General features: G+C 45.2%; 2 protein-coding genes across 2 annotated transcripts; both read right to left on the bottom strand.

Annotated features, from left to right (window-relative positions):
* Positions 1 to 907: 907 nt before the first annotated feature.
* LOC310937500 (uncharacterized protein) lies at positions 908 to 2,420 on the bottom strand (the record flags this gene model as incomplete). Its single annotated transcript, XM_083901783.1, has 4 exons — positions 908 to 999; positions 1,391 to 1,520; positions 2,058 to 2,157; positions 2,236 to 2,420. 4 exons carry the CDS (start codon positions 2,418 to 2,420, stop codon positions 908 to 910), a joined length of 507 nt encoding a protein of 168 aa, XP_083757909.1.
* Positions 2,421 to 12,036: 9,616 nt separating this feature from the next.
* rec8b (REC8 meiotic recombination protein b) lies at positions 12,037 to 19,468 on the bottom strand (the record flags this gene model as incomplete). Its single annotated transcript, XM_083901782.1, has 8 exons — positions 12,037 to 12,076; positions 12,172 to 12,243; positions 12,698 to 12,840; positions 16,371 to 16,432; positions 17,511 to 17,592; positions 18,138 to 18,208; positions 18,409 to 18,475; positions 19,388 to 19,468. 8 exons carry the CDS (start codon positions 19,466 to 19,468, stop codon positions 12,037 to 12,039), a joined length of 618 nt encoding a protein of 205 aa, XP_083757908.1.

Below are 19,468 nucleotides of genomic sequence, written 5' to 3'. Positions count from 1 at the left end.
ACCGAGACGAAATTCAACTTCACTGTGACCGCACGGAGCAAATTTTTTGGCCTTAATTCAAGAATCTGTGCAGTAGGCATGAGAACATTTCACACATGCACGTACAAGGAATGATGTTTTACATCCAGACGTTCAAAGTTGTTCAAAACTGTGACACCATGATATTATAAAGTGACATTTTACTGGGCTATTTATCAACACAACAACTCCAGAGCAAAATATTTTTGCTGTATTTCCTGGTTTTCTTGTTTTATTGGCCAAACATCTCAACACAGTTATACAGTATACAATATTAGTTTGGACAGACTTAACTGCTTGGCAGTTTTAGTATAAAACGACTCCTACAACACATTTGACAAGTGCATTATTATTATTATTATTTATTTTTTTTTTAATGTAACTTTTCCATGCAGTTAATATGAAGCTGTTCATCTCTGCCTCACTTTGTGAATCCTCTGCACTGATGCACACTTCCCTATTAAAAATCAAAATGTTGAGTTAGGTGAACGGTCACGTTAACCTCAGGGTTCTCAAATGCAAATGATCTTGAGTGTCTAGTAGTGTCAGTAGAGGGCTGATCAAGTGGGGGAAAAAAAGCCAAATCCTTTGAGAAAAAGACATTGAAATGACAATATTTATGTTAGTTATAGTTCACAATATAAACATATTTATGATGTAAAATTAATCTATTAATAAAAAAAACCAACTCATATATTAAGTGTCAGGGCCCCATGACATCCGTGTGTGGCCCGCAAGCCACGAGCCAACATGCAATCATCTTTCTTTTCTGAGATTTTGAATCTAGCCGTCAGCTGGTAAGTGATTTCCATTACATTATTTTGAAGTTTTCATGTGCGATTAAGGCTTTCCCCGTGATTTTTTTTCAGCTGTCTTATTTGTTTTTCCGTCAGATCTCCCGCTGACTTTGCGGCTCCTTCAGGTCAGGCTGCTTGTTTTCCAACGCCATCGTCATCTGCACCGGCGACAGCTCGCTCTCCCCTACGCAAACACAGAGAGGTGCCATTAAATGACAATAAATAACCACTTTAGGACAGTGTTTTTATATTTCCTGAAATCTGATATATTCTTAGACTTGCTAAACTGTGAAGATGCCTGAAATTGAATAATACAGAGGAAACTAACACCGGGACAAGTCCAGCAGATTTTCACAGATTCCTGTGACTGCTGGCGTCCACAGATTTTTATTCAGGCGCTGATGTAATGTTTTGGGGCTGATGTCATCACCTCTGCCTGAGGCTGTAACACACTGTTGTGATCCACATCAGTCTCACAGTTCAGCCGTTTTCTCAGAGATCACAGCTGGGTCAACTCACTTTTGCAGCAGTGTTACAACAAAAACAAATACTGTCACACAAAACTGCTCCCAGACCTGTGCTTCTCTGTTTCCAGGGCAGAATGTCCATTCCACTGCGACAGAAGGAGCGGTCAGTGTGGGCCTCGGTGCTGTAAAGCACCTCCTGTAGCTCTGTATCTCCGGGCTTCTGGGCCTTCACTCGCACCTACAGGAATCACAAATCAAACGTGTAATTTACTTTTATTTTGGGGCCGTTTACACCCGAGAGATGATGGATTCTTGACATGAATTTGTCAGGGAAGTGTGCCAGAGAATCAGAACGGGCACTGAATCTGTGGCAGCTAAATGGAACTCGGCCATGGTTTCCTTTGACGATTTTAAACCTGTGCTTTTCCTCCTCTGAAAAAAGGAGAAAAAGGCATTGCTGCACTTTTTTGTCGGAACAGAAAATGTTGGTAACATTTTACATTACGTGAAAGTAACATGTTATAGTATAGTCTGAATTCTTTTAATATCGTGGTTATATTATAGTAAGTCCAGCTAATATACATGTCATTTCTTAAGTAATATCTAGGTAATAAAGTGAAAATTATAATTAATAGTTAAACTTAAGTCCCACACACCTTTTATCATTACCAAGCTATTGCTTTGCATATAAATATGTTAATACAGTAATTTTAGTACACTACACTTCCAAAATCGTACCAAACTGTATAGTAAAAAAATGTTTTTCCTCTTCTACCTCCAGGATGGTGATCTCCTTCTCCTTCAGCTTCCCTGCTTTGTTCTTCACCTGCGTCTTCTTGGTGTCAACCCACACCACCCTCTCCTTCACCTCTGACCTGTAGACACACCTGTCAATGAATCTGAAAATTGCTTTTAAGGACTTCTACAGTCACACTTTATCAGAGCTCACTCACTCCTGGATGCCCAGGTCGGCCAGTGTCGTGTCCAGGAAGGGGAAGGGCTGCTGTGCGGGGTCAGCTTGCACCTGGACGGGCAGCGTCACCGACATGGGGATGTCCCACTCCACTTCCACACGCACCGTCTTGTCATGTGGCCCGGGAGACTCCCTGTCTCCTGAGCCGTCTCCCTCCTCCGACATGTTCTTTGTCTCATCTCCCGCCAGCTTGACCCTTGTATCTTTTTTAATCTTAAAAAAAAAAGAAGTGCGATGCTTCCTCTCGTCCTTCTCCCTCTGACACCTTTTCTCTGTATCGATAGAGAGAGTTGATGCAGTTTGTTGCTCTCTGGGCCGATGAGTCTCAGCTTTGCCTCCTCTGATGCTGTGTGTGTCCAACTCATGCAGACGTCTGCTCAGGCGCTCCTGGCTGATATAAGCAGCTGGTGAGGATGTGCGTTATGTGTCACTCACTTGTGAGGTTTATTAGACTGTCACAGGGCTGATGGACAGATGGTATGTGTTTGTACTGGGAGGTGTTTGTGTGGATTATCAGAGTGACTCAGCCGGGTTGACGTCAAGACTAAATTTGAGCATATATCTGTTCTCAACTTCTTCATATTTCATATTTAGGTACTTTTATTATAATAAATGGATACATCTTTTCAGCAAGAAGACCTGAGTTCGAGCCCCGGTCGAAAAAAAAAGGGTCTTTCTGCATGGAGTTTGCATGTTCTCCCCATGTGTGCATGGCTTTTCTTTGGGTTCTCCGGCTTCCTCCCACTGTCTAAAAACATGCAATATGGGGTAAATTGGACACCTTTGACTGTAGGTGTGAATTTGTCTCTGTGTGGCCCTGTGATGGACTGGCGATCCGTCCTGGGTGTACCCCGCCTATCGCCCTATGCCGGCTGAGATTGGCACAGCTCCCCCCCCCCTGCTATAAAGTGGTAGAAAATGGATGGAAATTTGTTAACAGAGCATTGGATGAAATGTCATGAGGTCACTGCAGGTTCAGTGTGGACAGCAGATTTATGAGCGGTTATTGGGACGCTCTTGCAGTTCAGGTAAACAGGAGGTTGATATATTGGTGGATGGCAGTGATGCACCACATGAAAAATGTGTTCTTGATGTTACTGACTTGAGAGGGAAAACACACGCACACGCGCGCTCGCACGTGTTCTCTCACTAAACTCAGCACTCTGGACTCGCCGTGGTGTCACATTCTGTGGGCAGCCACAAGAAAACGCTCTCACACAGAGAAGCAGCTTCACGTCGGCACCGCGCGCGGCGGATGATGTAAAGGTTTGGTCGTGTCAGAGGTTATATTTGAAATGGGATTCATGTTGTTTTGATGAGCGACCAATGAGCGACTAGTCTGGTCAAGAGGGGGCTGGGTGAGAGAAAAAGTCAGTAGCGGGTGAGCAATATGAGCAATATTCAAGATGATATCTAACAGAATTTCCAAATTAAAGTGCTTGTCTGGGAATGGAAGGCTAAATAAAAACAAATCTATTAACTTCATTGAAAATAAGTCAATAATAACATTGACGACCGCAATTAAAGCCCTAAACGATCTTACACGTCATTGAGTGTTGAATGTGAATGAAGTGAGGGCAAAGTAAGTGCCAGTCCTCTTATATGAGACATAAGGAGGGGGGCTCCTTATAATTGATTGGGGGGCTCCATATGGCCCGCAGGCCCCCATTTTGACACACCTGGCATATCAGGATCACTACCTGTTTGTAAAAAAAAAAAAAAAAAAAAAAAATAAAGGATCTTATAGAGATGAGCCAGTTCATTACTAAGTAGCAGCAGCAGATATAATCAGTGGATCGGACCTCAGGAAGCAGAAAAAAGTGAATTCATACATGATCATTAAACCTGAGATAAACACTCAATACTTCACTCTCTTGTCTGTTATGTTGTTGAAATAGCTGGTTATAGCGCAGTGGTAAATTATCAACAGGTTAATTGTTTGAATTAACCTATCAGTATCTGTGTCGATATTCAAGGTTGCATATTGTTATTGGACATAAAAATCTCTGTAAGGTGATATCTTGGCTGAGCCCCGTGTGTCAAATACAATCAACCTTTTGGGGCTTTAACAGTTTGGAGTGTAATATTTTGTTGACTTTCTTGCAGAAAAGTGATTATACGATCAACTAGTTTGATTGCAAGCTTGTAAAATTGTTTTAATATAGAAATAGTTTGGTTTTCATAGCTTTAGAATAAGGCTGCAGTATGACCTTTAGGAAAGGGCCTTGCTTTATGGAAGAACGTGAATTTACGAAAAGGTTGTTTTTCTGAGATTTGAACTGATATTGTTGACGGATTAGAATTTCGTCATAAATCACATTTGTGCAAGTGTGTGCATCATTTTCATGAATGACTGACTGTGTGTTGGTCAGTAGTGATGACATCAGAGGAGTTTTTGGCTTGTTTACCTTTAGGCTGTGCTCTGATGTCCCAGCACTGTGCCACAGAGGAGTCACACGTACGCTATGTTCTGCTGCGTGTCACCAATACAGCAGCAGCAGCAGCAGCAGCAGCAGCAGCAGCAGCAGCAGTCCACTGCTGTTGTTGAGCAAGGCATTAACCTCTTCACTGAGTGAAGCAGAGAAAAAGGAGAGAAAGTGGTGGACCATTTGTAGGTCCAGTAGATGTGAAACAGATCATGATGTAGCAAGGAAGAAAGACATTTTCTACTTTGCTGCCACAACCTGACTATCACAAACTCTAGCAGCAACATGTTGATATAAATTGGGACTAAAAGTTTCTCTCAGACTTGTCTCAGTATATTGTCACAGGCATAAATAAATGTTGACCTGTGCTTATCCACCAGTGTAATGCTGTGGAAATGACTCGTCTTATAAACACTCTGATTTTTGTACATAATTTGCAGAATGCATTGATTTACTGCACAAAGAATAAAGATATAGGTAAAACACTTGAACAATTTTGAGTTATTGTATTGACTCATATATTAAAAATTTCATTCAAAAGGTAAAAAGTAAAACTGTCAGCGTCATAACCCTTTAGACCCACAAATGTATTTAAAAGTCTAAATGTGTAAAAATATAAAAATGTTGAAGACTGAAGTAGAAAGAAAGTTTACATATAAGAAACCCTGGTTAAAATCACATGGATTAATTCAGTAAAAATATGTTAAAAATTCATGTTAACATTTTTATTTATTTTTTTTAAACACAACAGCATAAGCATTTTTCTGAGAACTAGTGAGGACTAGTGTGCCATCAAACCATGAGATGATAATAAAAAAAAAGCAGGCTTTAACAAAGTTGCAGTCATATTTAAAGGTAACTGGCCTAATATGTCACAGTCAGGAATAATGTTCATATAACAAACTGAACTCACCAACAACAACAGTACAGCCAAAATATTTGCATTCAAAAAATGTTTTGCAGACCTCAAATCATGTTTATGTTTTGAAATCATGTTTTGCATGTGGCGTCACCTACCGCCATCTACCAAAAACCTAAAAGACCTCGGTATTTTGAATTTGAATGTAGTAACGGTTTTTGGCCACATTCTTACATATGGCGCCTTTAACTAAATAAGGTGAGCACTGCCTGAGTTCACGCTTCCATCCTGACTGCTGCAAGGTTTATGGTCATGGTGCTGTCGGGTTCAGCCTGTTGTACAGTCACCTGTCCAGCAGAGAGCAGACCTGAGGAGGAGAGACATCAAAACAGTATGATCTGCATTTTCACTGCATGTAAAGTGAGTTTTTGCTTTTCCAGTCTTGATTTAGACCTCGCAAAAAAAGGTTGTGCTTGTAAACATGAAGAACATTCATGGTGTACAGATACAAGTCAAGCATTACACACATACATATACAGAGCCAGACTCAGGAGTCCGAAGTGGAAAAAAAAACACTAAGCAACAAGTTCCCTGAGTATTATCTATTACTATTAATACATGTTGAAGAGCATTAAAACCTTGACATGACTAATTATACACCGAGTGTGTTCACTTCATGCATCTTAATGATTTAAATGGAGCCGTGCTTCTGCTAAGTGTTTATTAAGAGCTCTTGTGTTACGATTCCACCTGCACCTTCTCCTCAATTTTATTATTAGTGTTGTTTTTTGTGGCTGCTGCTCTTTCCCCTCTCCTCTGACTCTGCAGGGGGCGTGGCTGACCCAGTTCCCAGACACCGGTGATCACTTGCACCTGCGCGGCTCCTCCTCACCTGCATCAGATGTATAATCAGCAGGGCTTAAAGGCGGAGCCATTTCTCCTCACCGGTGTCAGATCGTTTTCAAACTTACATGGGTAAAGACATGCTGTTAGCTCTCTCGCTGTACTTACCTTACAAAGTTACTTACCCGTTCGTCTCCGCTCCAGGTCGTCACGTCTCCTGCTGGTCTTCAACTCCTTGGCTGTTCCGGTCTCCCTATTCTCCTGGGATCTCCTGTGCCACGTTCGTGAGTTGTTTCCACTCTGGATTTCCGCCGACCTGCCGAGTCACCCCCGCAGTAGCTGCAAGGACAATTTTCCTCCTATTCCTCCATCTATCCCCTATCGCTTCCCACTTTTGGGAAGTCGTTTTATGTTACACATTTTTTGTAAATAAATTTATATTGTTTTGAAATAGCTTTCCGTCTCCGTCTGCTTTCGGGTCCACGCCACTAAATCATTACATAACGATCTGACCAACATGGACCCGGCGGACGTTGACGCGTTTAAGCAGGCTATTTCCGCCCAGGGCGTACTCATCGGGCGCCATAGTCAGATGCTTTCGAAGGTCTCCCTTTCACTCCGCGAACTCATGGCTAATGCTGCTAGGTCGGCTAACCCTCCCGTAGCCTCCGCCACTTCCGTGTCCGCTAGCGCGGAGCGGGTAGTTGCGGCTAGTAGCGCTAGCTTAGCCACTTCCACTAGTTCGCCGCGGGAACCTTTTGTTCCCATCCCCGAACGATTCTCCGGGGAGATTGGTAAATGCACAAGCTTCCTTTTTCAATGTTCGCTAGTTTTTAGCTTACAACCACGCACCTACCCCGATGACAACGCCAGAATTGCCTTCGTGGTAAACTTATTGTCGGGGCGAGCCGCTCAGTGGGCAACGGCCACGCTATCCAACGCAGCCCCCGCTTCAGTTAGTTACTCGTCGTTCACCAGCCAGTTGTGCAAAGTTTTCGATCACTCTCCTCAGGAGTCCGATATTTCCTCCAAACTAATCAACACCAAACAGGGTAATTCATCGGTGGCTGATTTTTCTATTCAGTTCCGCATTCACGCTGCGGAGAGTTCGTGGAACGACGCGGCGCTGCGCGCTATGTTCGTTAGAAATCTGAATAGAGAAATACGCGATGAACTAGCAACACGGAACGACGCCCACGATTTAGATTCACTCATTGCCTTGTGTATCATGCTCGATAATCGCATCGAGGAGAGGGATCGAGAGAGAACGGCGAGTAGCCGGCGCGTCACTAGCCACTCACGTCCCCACAATCCGGTTCCCATTCCTCTGCCTCCTTTTTCTACCTTTCCTGGTTCACCTGAACCGATGCAGCTGGGGCGTACTCGACTCACCTCCGCGGAGCGGACGGTGAGGGTGAGAAGCGGGGCCTGCCTCTACTGCGGCGAACTGGGCCATCAACGGGCAAACTGTCCAGTACGCCCAAAAGGACTAAGCCCTCCGACACACGCAGGAGTGTTGGCAGGCGGTGCCGTTTCCCGTGCCACAAAGAGACGTGTGATCCTCCCAGGTCAACTCCGGTGGGACCAGAAGTCGATCACGCTCCCCTGTCTGGTCGATTCTGGCGCAGACGACTGTTTCCTGGACTTGGACACTGCCCTCCAGGCCGGGATCCCCACGATCCCGCTCGAGACTCCGAAGGAGATCCACGACCTCGACGGCAAGATCCTGGCCACAATCACTCTTCGCACCAGACCCATCGCCCTGGTCCTGTCCGGCAACCACCACGAGCTGCTTCAATTGTTCCTGATTCCGTCGTCTTCCTCCCCGATCGTGCTGGGCCTGCCCTGGTTGGCGCTCCACAATCCCCGGTTCGACTGGTCGTCTGGGCAACTCTCCAGCTGGAGCGTTCCATGTCACTCCCGCTGCCTCCGCTCAGCACTGCCCGCTCCTTCGACCTCTCCGGTTCCGGTTCCCAAGCCACCAGATCTTTCCACGATTCCGGCGGCGTACCACGACCTCGGGGAGGTGTTCTCCAAGGACTTGGCTCTCTCACTTCCTCCCCATCGACCATACGACTGCGGCATTGACCTGCTTCCGGGGTCCACATTACCTTCCCGACGGCTGTATAACCTCTCCCAGACCGAACGCTCATGCATGGAGGAATACGTCAACCAGTCTCTGGCCGCTGGTCTCATTCGTCCCTCTTCATCCCCTGTCGGAGCCGGTTTCTTCTTCGTTCAGAAGAAAGATGGTACCCTGCGCCCGTGTATCGACTATCGTGGTCTCAATGAGATCACGGTCCACAACAAATACGCGCTGCCGCTTATGGACGCTGCCTTCAGCCCTCTGTGCAAGGCTAAAATATTTTCCAAACTCGACCTTCGCAACGCGTACCATCTGGTTCGCATCAGAGAGGGCGATGAATGGAAGACCGCCTTCAACACGCCAATGGGACATTTTGAATACCTTGTCATGCCTTTTGGATTAACAAACGCTCCAGCAGTCTTTCAGCACCTAGTCAATGACATTCTGCGTGACATGCTGGACAAATTCCTGTTCGTGTATTTGGATGACATCCTCATCTTCTCGGAGTCCGAGCAGGAACACGTCCAGCATGTCCGCATGGTGCTGCAAAGACTGCTGGAGAACAAACTGTATGCCAAGGCAGAGAAGTGCGTCTTCCACGCTTCATCAGTTCCGTTCCTAGGCTTCATTATCGACCAGGGTAAGCTGTCTCCAGATCCGGCCAAGATCAGTGCGGTGAGGGACTGGCCGACCCCCTCCAACCGGAAGCAGCTGCAGCGATTCCTGGGTTTCGCGAACTTCTACCGGCGATTCATCCGGGACTACAGCAAGGTGGCTGGACCCCTCACTCGACTCACCTCTCCGCTGCAACCATTCTGCTGGTCCGATGACGCCGAGAACTCCTTCCAGAGACTCAAGGTACTGTTCACATCTGCACCTATCCTCTCCCACCCTGACTCTTCCCTACAGTTTGTTGTCGAGGTCGACGCCTCCGACACTGGAGTGGGAGCCGTTCTCTCACAACGCTCGCCTGCCGACCAAAAGCTGCACCCATGCGCTTTCTTCAGCCGACGCCTTTCTCCGGCCGAGGCGAACTATGACGTGGGGAACAGGGAGCTGTTGGCGGTCGTGCTGGCACTCCAAGAGTGGCGGCACTGGTTGGAAGGTGCGTCTTTTCCTTTTATCGTTTGGACAGACCATAAAAACTTATCTTATTTACGAGACGCTAAACGTCTCAACTCCAGGCAGGCACGTTGGGCCCTGTTCCTGGGGAGATTTGTTTTTACCCTTACCTTCCGACCTGGGTCAAGGAACGTTAAACCGGACGCACTATCACGACTATTCTCACCTGATCCACCTTCTCTGTCTCCCGAGCCGATCATTCCCCCAGCTTGCATCGTGGGAGCCGCTTCCTGGCCGGTGGAGGAGAGGGTTCGTCTAGCCCAAAGAGAGGAACCAGACCCAGGGGACGGTCCTCCCAATCGGCTCTTCGTCCCGGGCGCGGCACGTTCGGAGGTGTTACAGTGGGCGCATGGCTCTAAGCTCACATGTCATCCCGGCCTCAATCGCACTCTCCGGTTCCTCCGCCAGCGATTTTGGTGGTCCTCCATGCCTCAGGACACTGCCGAGTTCGTCCGAGCCTGTCCCGTCTGTGCCCGAGGGAAGACCTCGAACCGCCCTCCAGCTGGTCTCCTGCAGCCACTCTCCATCCCACGTCGTCCCTGGTCCCACATTGCGGTGGACTTCGTTACTGGTCTACCACCGTCTCGCCTAAACACCACGGTCCTGACGGTGGTGGACCGGTTTTCGAAGTCCGTCCACTATATACCGCTCACCAAGCTCCCAACTGCCATCGAGACGGGGGACCTACTGGTCGAACACGTCTTCAGACTCCACGGGTTCCCGCAGGACATCGTCTCGGACAGAGGGCCTCAGTTCACCTCCCAGGTCTGGAAGGCGTTCTGCTCGGCGCTGGGGGCGTCCACCAGCCTCACGTCGGGCTATCACCCCCAGTCTAACGGCCAAACAGAACGGGCCAACCAGAGCATGGAGAGTGCCCTTCGTTGTGTCGCCGCCCGCCACCCCGCCTCCTGGAGTTCCATGCTTCCATGGGTGGAATACGCGCACAATTCCCTGGTCTCCGCATCTACCGGCATCTCTCCATTCATGGCGACCCTGGGCTACCAACCACCCCTCTTCGACTTCCAGGAGGAGGAGGTCGCCGTTCCTTCTGTCCAGACCTACCTTCGCCGGTGCCACGCGGTGTGGAGACAGGTCCGGTCATCCCTTCAACGATCTTCCATCCAGAGCCAGAGGCAGGCCAATCGCCACCGCATCCCGGCTCCAGATTATCGCCCGGGACAAAAGGTATGGCTGTCCTCTAAAGACCTTCCCCTGCAGGTCGAGTCCCGGAAGTTGGCACCTCGTTTCATTGGGCCGTTCATCATCGAGCGGATGGTCAACAGGTCCGCCGCCCGCCTGAAGCTTCCTAGAGCTTTACGAGTCCACCCGACCTTCCACGTCTCACTCCTAAAACCAGTGGAGGAGTCGGACCTGGTCCCACCCTCCAACCCTCCTCCTCCACCCAGGTTTATCGACGGGGGGGAGGCCTACACAGCCAGGCGTATCCTGGACAGCCGACGCAGGGGCCGGGGTCACCAGTACCTCGTCGACTGGAAGGGGTACGGCCCGGAGGAGAGATCTTGGGTCCCACGCCATTTCATCCTGGACAAAGACTTGCTGAGGGACTTCCATCGGACCCACCCGGATAAGCCTGGCCTAGCGCCAGGAGGCGCTCTTTGAGGGGGAGGTACTGTTACGATTCCACCTGCACCTTCTCCTCAATTTTATTATTAGTGTTGTTTTTTGTGGCTGCTGCTCTTTCCCCTCTCCTCTGACTCTGCAGGGGGCGTGGCTGACCCAGTTCCCAGACACCGGTGATCACTTGCACCTGCGCGGCTCCTCCTCACCTGCATCAGATGTATAATCAGCAGGGCTTAAAGGCGGAGCCATTTCTCCTCACCGGTGTCAGATCGTTTTCAAACTTACATGGGTAAAGACATGCTGTTAGCTCTCTCGCTGTACTTACCTTACAAAGTTACTTACCCGTTCGTCTCCGCTCCAGGTCGTCACGTCTCCTGCTGGTCTTCAACTCCTTGGCTGTTCCGGTCTCCCTATTCTCCTGGGATCTCCTGTGCCACGTTCGTGAGTTGTTTCCACTCTGGATTTCCGCCGACCTGCCGAGTCACCCCCGCAGTAGCTGCAAGGACAATTTTCCTCCTATTCCTCCATCTATCCCCTATCGCTTCCCACTTTTGGGAAGTCGTTTTATGTTACACATTTTTTGTAAATAAATTTATATTGTTTTGAAATAGCTTTCCGTCTCCGTCTGCTTTCGGGTCCACGCCACTAAATCATTACATCTTGTGAGTAATGTGGAGGGAGGAAGATCATGGTGAACCAAGGTGTGCGTGTTTGTGTGTGTGTTCGTGTGCGTGCCTCAGGCATGGGCGCCATCTGTGGAGGAGCGTTCCCCTGAGGAGACCAGCACACACACACACACACACACACACACCCCCACACACACACACACAAAAATCCCCCCCCACAATTTGAATAGCTTAGCCCTTAGTTTTGGTCTATGAGGACAACTGGTCCTGACAAGGTCCTAAAAAATGAACAGAAATGCAAGTACACACGCACCGATCTATCCCATCCATCCTATATAAATGTCTGTCTTGTCTCTATACGTCAGAGACTCACCATCTGCCAATGGGCGTGATCACATCACTTCCAGATTTGTCCTCTTTGGACATGTCCAGGTTCATATCTAATCTAAACACACAGAAACGCAAAGAGTAAACAATGGGCGTTTCTGAAAAACTGTTGCAGTGTATCTGAGTGAGAGTGAGAGATGATGATTCTTACTCGAGCCCTCTGAGGGTTGCAGTGCCTGACTCACTGGATATCTGTAAGCAAGAGAGCGACTGAGATTCATGACATCAACACAGGGTTTATAATCTCATTTGTCTGACCACTGGACTGAAAACACAGAGTTCCAGCAGGCTGCGGCTGCAGGGCGAGCGGAATAAACTTTTATTACTGTAGCGTTATAGCTTTATAATCCTGTCTCAGATATTAACATGAAAGTGTTCTGTGGTGAGATTTGTTTTTTAATCAGCTTGCCTCCACAGGCAGTGCGTTTTAATTGAAGTTTATTATTAAGCAATTCAGGAGAGGACGTGAAAGAAAAAGTGAAATAATTCAGTCAGTTAAAAAACACACGCACTGGTCTGCTTCACGTTTGAGCGTTTCTTCTCTGTCCCGCTCAGAGTCGCCTCTTGCCCCCTCATCTTCCTCTTCCATTTCCCCACTTTGCTTTTCCTCTTTTGCAGGCAGGGCAGTGAGCATGGCACACTGTTTCCATAGCAACTGGAGGTCAGCATGGGGAAAGGCTGAGGAGGGATTTTGGACATTATTTGTATTTTCTGCACCGGGGCTGAGGTTTGCTGTGATCAACACTATTAAAAGTGACAAACCTCTTCCATAGTTTATGATGACTTATGCTCTAGTGTCTCTAAACACACTGCACTTTTGCAGAATGAGTTTTTGAAAGAGGTTCAGTTTATTCCCTGCAGAATTATGCAAATACATGAATTATTATACCAATTTGACTCTGAAACTGTGGAATTATTTTAATGAACTGGTCCTTTTGGCCAAACAGATTTCGTTCAAATCCTTATTACTACTTATATACTATGTGTATGTCTATTTGTGTAGGTAACATCAAATATTATTTATCTATCCATCTTCTTTTACTTCATTTATTTACATATTTATTTGTTTTCTGCTTTATTCTGACTTTGGTAATGATAGTCCTGTTTTCCATAGATGTGACTGTAATGGCACAAACTGAACTCACCAACAACAACAGTACAGCCAAAATATTTGCATTAAAAAAAATATTTTGCAGACTACAAATCATGTTTATGTTTTGAAATCATGGTTTGGCATGTGGCGCCACCTACCGCCGTCTACCAATCATTGCAGTCCTTAGAATCTCAGTTGCAGAGCAACCACGGATTGCCACTAACGTCAAAAAATTAAACCTAAAAGACCTCTGTATTTTGAATTTGAATGTAGTAACCATTTTTGGCCACATTCTTACATATGGCACCTTTAAAAATCCTGAAAACTTGCGTTAATCTCCAACATTTAGAACGGAAATGTCTAAAATCTCAATATTTAACAGAGGAGTCAGCCAGCACTGCCGAAAGCCTGCAATCGTGAGCGACCTCTTGTTTGTATTTCAGTGTCAGAGGAGTCTGTGCTCTGGTCATGCAGGAAGTGTTGAACAAATCTTTTTCTTAGAATCAACAAAAGAATCAATTAGAATCATCAGAATCAAAACTGATTCTAATGATTCAGTACACCGAAAAATATCTGCTTTATATGTCAAAAGTTTGCGAGTGTCGCATATAAAACTAGGTCACGGCAGTTTCATGCAGCTGTGCTGTGATGACTGTAATGGAAAACCAACCAAAGGCGTAGAGTCGGGCCATGCTTTGCTAAGGCGAGGTGGGACCATGTATTGGAAAAGCAGCAGAAGAGAATTATTAAAGAAAACATTTGTAAGTCAGTAGCGTGGATGTTCCAATCTCCACAGGGGGCGCTGAAGTGCTGATCAGGTGTTCAGCAAGACCTCAGACTGAGTGAGTGTTAAGACTACAGAGTGAATTTAAAGAAGGAATGAGTGAAGATAAGGACAGAGAGACATACATGGCAACTTCCTCTAAAAGCATGATAATTCTCCTTGTCACAAAAATCAATCTCAAACTGGTTTAATGACCTTAACAGAGAGTTCAGTGATCATCAGTGTCCTCTACAGTCACCACGTCTGAACAGAACGCCAGGGAGATAAAAGCTGCTGACAAAGCTGCAGTGAGTGATCATGTCAACATGGAGCAGACGCTACATCCACGCTGCTACTGTTTTCATTTGAAAATGGTGTCTCCAAACAAAGACAATCTGTGTTCAGACCTAAGACTGTAGAGTTCGACTGAAATGGGTTTTTCTAAAGCCACGTTTTTAGAAATCAGGGCAGCTGATGATCAATAATTGAAGAGCAAAATGTTTTTCCCCCTCAATCTGATAAAATATTTATCAGTTATTGAACACCAATGGTTTGTTTATCCAGTCTACATGTTATGTCTGCTCTTACTAAGAAACAATAAAAGGCCAATGCTGATTATTAGAAAATGACAAATATCAGCCCAATTACCTGGGCCAACCAATTAATCAATCAACCGATCATAGATTGGATGTGAACTCTCTTTGTGAAGCCTCAAAAGTGGTGATTGAACCAGCGCCATGACAGTTTATGCTATTGGAAATTCACAGCTGTCGATAATCCCTGTCAATCACACTGGTGTCCACTCACAAAATTGATCATGTGACATAGAATCAAGAAACAGGAAGCTGTTTTTGTCCTCTGTAGTTTACTCTCAGAAAGCACGTCTCACAAGAAATGACAATGGTACACGGTGAGAATAAGATTTTTGTCGTGAGACTGATAACAAAGTGAAAGCGAAAGTATTTTGTTCACGGCTGATTGTGTCAAATCATGTCTGATAAGAACCAGACAGGAGGTAAGTGCGGGTACCTGCGTCATCATTTTCACACATCTGTCCAGAATGTTTTCAAATGAAAATGGAACCAGCGGGAACGGAATTCTTGTATGTGAAAATCTGTCGCCACAATCTCAAAGGCATAAATTCTACCCTTGCTGGGAAGTGAGGCTGTTTGGAGAGCGAAGGGAGGCCATCCCAGTGTTTCCATCGTGTCCTAAATAAGTGCTCACTGACAGTCATTTGTATGGCAGGGTGAATGCATGCCAGTGTGTCTCTGTACCAGGTGAAGTATCTCAGCCTGTGGGATTCCAATCTGGTCTTTCATTGCCAGTGTGTGTACAGAGATCTGGACCTGAGCGAACACACAGTGGTGACCTGACGGCAGAGTAACACACTTAACCTGTTTACAGTCCTGGCTCTGTGAAAGGACATCACAGCTACCAACCAGGAATCATTGTCTATGTGTTGACACACCCGCATGTACTTTCCGTGACATGTTTCCGAGATAAGTTAGACTGCTCGTGAGTCACTCAGTGGAATGTAAATTAAAGTTGACGAGAGCTGTCGTGATCGGAAACAATCTGTCACAGTCGCCTCAGTGTTTCCTTTACCTTAGAATTTAGAATACATTTGCAAATTCTGTGTTCTATTTCTAAATTCACCCGTGCACTTTATTAACTTGTTGATGGGTCAATGCTTTGCAAGGCCCTTTTCGATTTGAACAGTTTCTAGATTATAGATACAGTATATGGATTGTATATGGATACACTATCGTTATAAGTTTGGGCTCACCTATACATTTTTTTAATGTTTTCCATTAAAAAACATCGCACATTTATTCATCAAAAGAGTTGCAAAATGAATAGAAAATATCGTCAAGACATTGGCAATATTAGAAATAATGATTTTTATTCCAAATAATAATTTTGCCCTTCAAACTTTGCTTTCGTCAAAGAACCAGCAAAACTATTTCCAGCTGTGCTAATATAATGAGGGTTTTCTAATCCTCCAATAGCCTTCTAACGCGATTAGCAAACACAATGTACCATTAGAACACTGGAGAGATGGTTGCTGGAAATGTACATATTCCATTAAAAACCAGATTGGGTTAGGTGGGTTGAGTTTACCACATTAACGATGTATAGAGTGTATTTCTGATTCATTTAATGTTATATTCATTGAAAAAATGACCCCAAACTTTTGAACGGTAGTGTATTTTAAGATTATTATTAAAAAAGTTAACACAATATAACGTTTGCCTCTGAAAGCATACTGTATAATCTCCTCAACAGCCAGCATCACTGACCTATAACTTTCTCCAACAGACATTACCTGGTCTCCCTCTTTCTCTGGCGCGGGTGGTGTTGGCATGGCAACCTGCAGTGGGGTCAGTTTTTAGAGCAGCTGCTGGAGGAACCTCCACTGTCTGACCCGAGGCCTTGTCCAGTAGGCACACTCACTTTACTGTTTTATTCAGCCTGGCAACAATAACAACTCAAACCTCACCAAATATACATATCTCCCTTTGCAACAACGAAGTTGATATTTTAATGACCTTGTACATTATTGCACTCACTGTTGTTAAAGGTGCATTATGTAATAAATCTAAAGCAACTGGCACCAAATCCTCCTAATATGTCACAGAGACTCAGGAATAATGTTCATATAACAAACTGAACTCACCAACAACAACAGTACAGCCAAAATATTTGCATTCAAAAAAAATCTTTTGCAGACTGCAAATCATGTTTATGTTTTTAAATCATGTTTTGGCATGTGGCGCCACCTACTGCCATCTACCAATCATTGCAGTTGGTAGAGTCGCAGTTGGTAGAGTCTCAGCTACTGGGCTGCCAGTTACGTCTGAGCTACAATGGCGGCGAAAGCGAAACCTGACGTAGGTATTTTGAATTTGAGCGTAGTAACCGTTTTTGGCCACATTCCTACATATGGCGCCTTGAAATCGACTGCATTTACTGTCGCACTGACAATCAAAAAGACTCAACGATCAATGAAGATTATCCACGATGCATGTGAAACCATATAAATGTTGTTTTACAAAAGCTAAATTCTGCTTTTTACTCATTTACTGCAGGTAGAGAAACAGTTAAACCACTGTGCCACTGATAGAAAAGCAAAGTTTCCCAACTGAGAGATGTTGCCACTCCATTCAACCCTAAAATTAAAGTCTCCTGAAAATAAGCCTTTTTTTTTTTTTTTAATCTTCACAGTGAAAGCAGAGCTGTTTTATATCCCAATTCTAACAACAGTGCAAATAGCTCAACCGAGCTGAATGATGAACAGATGTAATTAAGATAGACACTGAAAGACTGATGTACAACTCAATATAACACTGGTTCTTAAACTCACTGCAAATCCACAGCACAGTGTCAAATGTAGCAGCTAACTGGACTTGCATCTGTATGCACTAGATGACACACATAGATAAACGTTAAGGACAGCGACGCAAACCTCGACAGAACAGGCTGGGTTGATCCATCAAAAGGTCAGTTTCCCGGGCTGTGACCTCAGGAAGATCATCTCCCTCAAAACACTGATAGAGAAACGCTGTTGATAAGATGACGAGTGGAGAAAGAGAGGAATGAGCAGCATATCTGTGTGATCGAACTGAGAGGAGATTGATGTGATTAAGCCAAGTCAAAAGTAGTTGAGGAACTAATGATGCTTCAGGAGGAGCATCATCAGTCCCCAAGTTATCTGGAGAAGAGGCTGATAGTGTGTGTGTGTGTGGGGGGGGGGACATATTGAGATTTACTGTTAAACACCTCCTTTCCCAAAGCACCACAGGTGAATTCAGGTATTCTTCCTCCACACTACTAAAGGGAACAGCAAGTGAACTCATTTATTATTACCCATATTTATCCATAAACATACTCTTTTATGTTGTAAAATCTACAAGTCTACAATTGAGAAACTATGAAATCTTTGTTTGTCCTTCAGTTTTCGCAGGTGGAGGTTGTGTTGCAGAGGACCAGAGAAAGTGCTATGTCAAGTTAAATCAATTTAAGCGTGCTATATTTAAAAAAATGATGACCACAATGTTTCTTTTCTGTGTCTGGATTTGAAAGGTGAGTTTATCTCAGCAGTGGTGATGATGACAAACTGCTCCTTCTCTGTCCGGGTGATGGCAGCAGGAGGTGACCTGAAACCTGGTTTTAACACAGCAAAGAGCTGAGAGCAGAGCACGGTGGTCGCGCGTGAAGGATGTGAGTGCACAGAGGACAGTCCAACATACACATTCGTCCCTAAAGTGAGGATTTGCTGTTGTGTTTTTGACCATGTTCCGTCTCGAAATAAGAGTTTTAAAGGGTGGTCGTTGCTGAACTGGTGCTAAAATGGTGTGACCCTTAAAGTGTGGTGTCAGGACTGGGCACCAGGGAGTGCTGTGAGCCCACCTCTTCTTTCATGAAGGCAGTCTACAAATAAACATCTCAACGATGAGGACAATTCTGTGTGCCACCAAGCTAATATGGACCACTGTTACGATATAGACTGATGTGAAAATGTCATCATAACTGTTTTACCTGTATAACTCAAGGTCATAGGTTGACAAGTGATAAGACCTTCATAAAAGCTGATAACATTTCCACAAGAAAAGATAACGACGAGGACAAAGTTCAGCAGTGACGGCTTCAAAGCTCCGCCTAAGAGTCTTCTGCCATGATTTATTCTCCCTGAGAATCCAACACGATTGAATGGAGGTGTATGTGTATACTATGAGAGGATGAATGTGACCTAATCTCAGTTGTGGCTTTGACTGTAGCTGATTATATCACCAAACAATGCAGCAAAGACACACGTGATTAATGCTGCTCCTGTTGGGAGTAAACACTGCATATGCAATGCAGGTTATCTGGTGATGGAGTCTACGTATGGGCAAGCTGAGTTAAAGGCGCCATATGTAAGAATGTGGCCAAAAACGGTTATTACACTCAAATTCAAAATATCTTTTAGGTTTCGTTTTCTCCGCCATTGTAGCTCAGACGTAACTGGCAACCCGTGGTTGCTTGGCAGCTGAGACTCTACTGACTGCAATGATTGGTAGATGGCAGTAGGTGGCGCCACATGCCAAAACATGGTTTGCGGTCGATTTTTTTAAAAGGCGAATATTTTGGCTGTACTGTTGTTGTTGGTCAATTCAGTATGTTATATGCACATTATTCCTGAGTCTCTGTGACATATTAGGAGGATTTTATGGCCAGTTGCCTTAGATTTATTACATAATGCACCTTTAAGCTGTGATACACTTCAGTGACAGACGTAAGGTTACATGCCTTCTATTCCACACATACAGCTCATGGCTGCACTGGCGTATGTGTTATTTCTACCTGAGGTATTTTGTCGGGGCCGAAGAGTTTGGATTTCATGAGACCAAAGAAGGGGTCCTGTGCTCTCTCAGCTTCCTCCAT

This window comes from Microchirus variegatus (genome assembly GCF_963457635.1).
Source record: "Microchirus variegatus genome assembly, chromosome: 15".
In the NCBI taxonomy this organism is placed as follows: domain Eukaryota; kingdom Metazoa; phylum Chordata; class Actinopteri; order Pleuronectiformes; family Soleidae; genus Microchirus; species Microchirus variegatus.
This window is presented reverse-complemented; position numbering and strand designations above follow the sequence as displayed.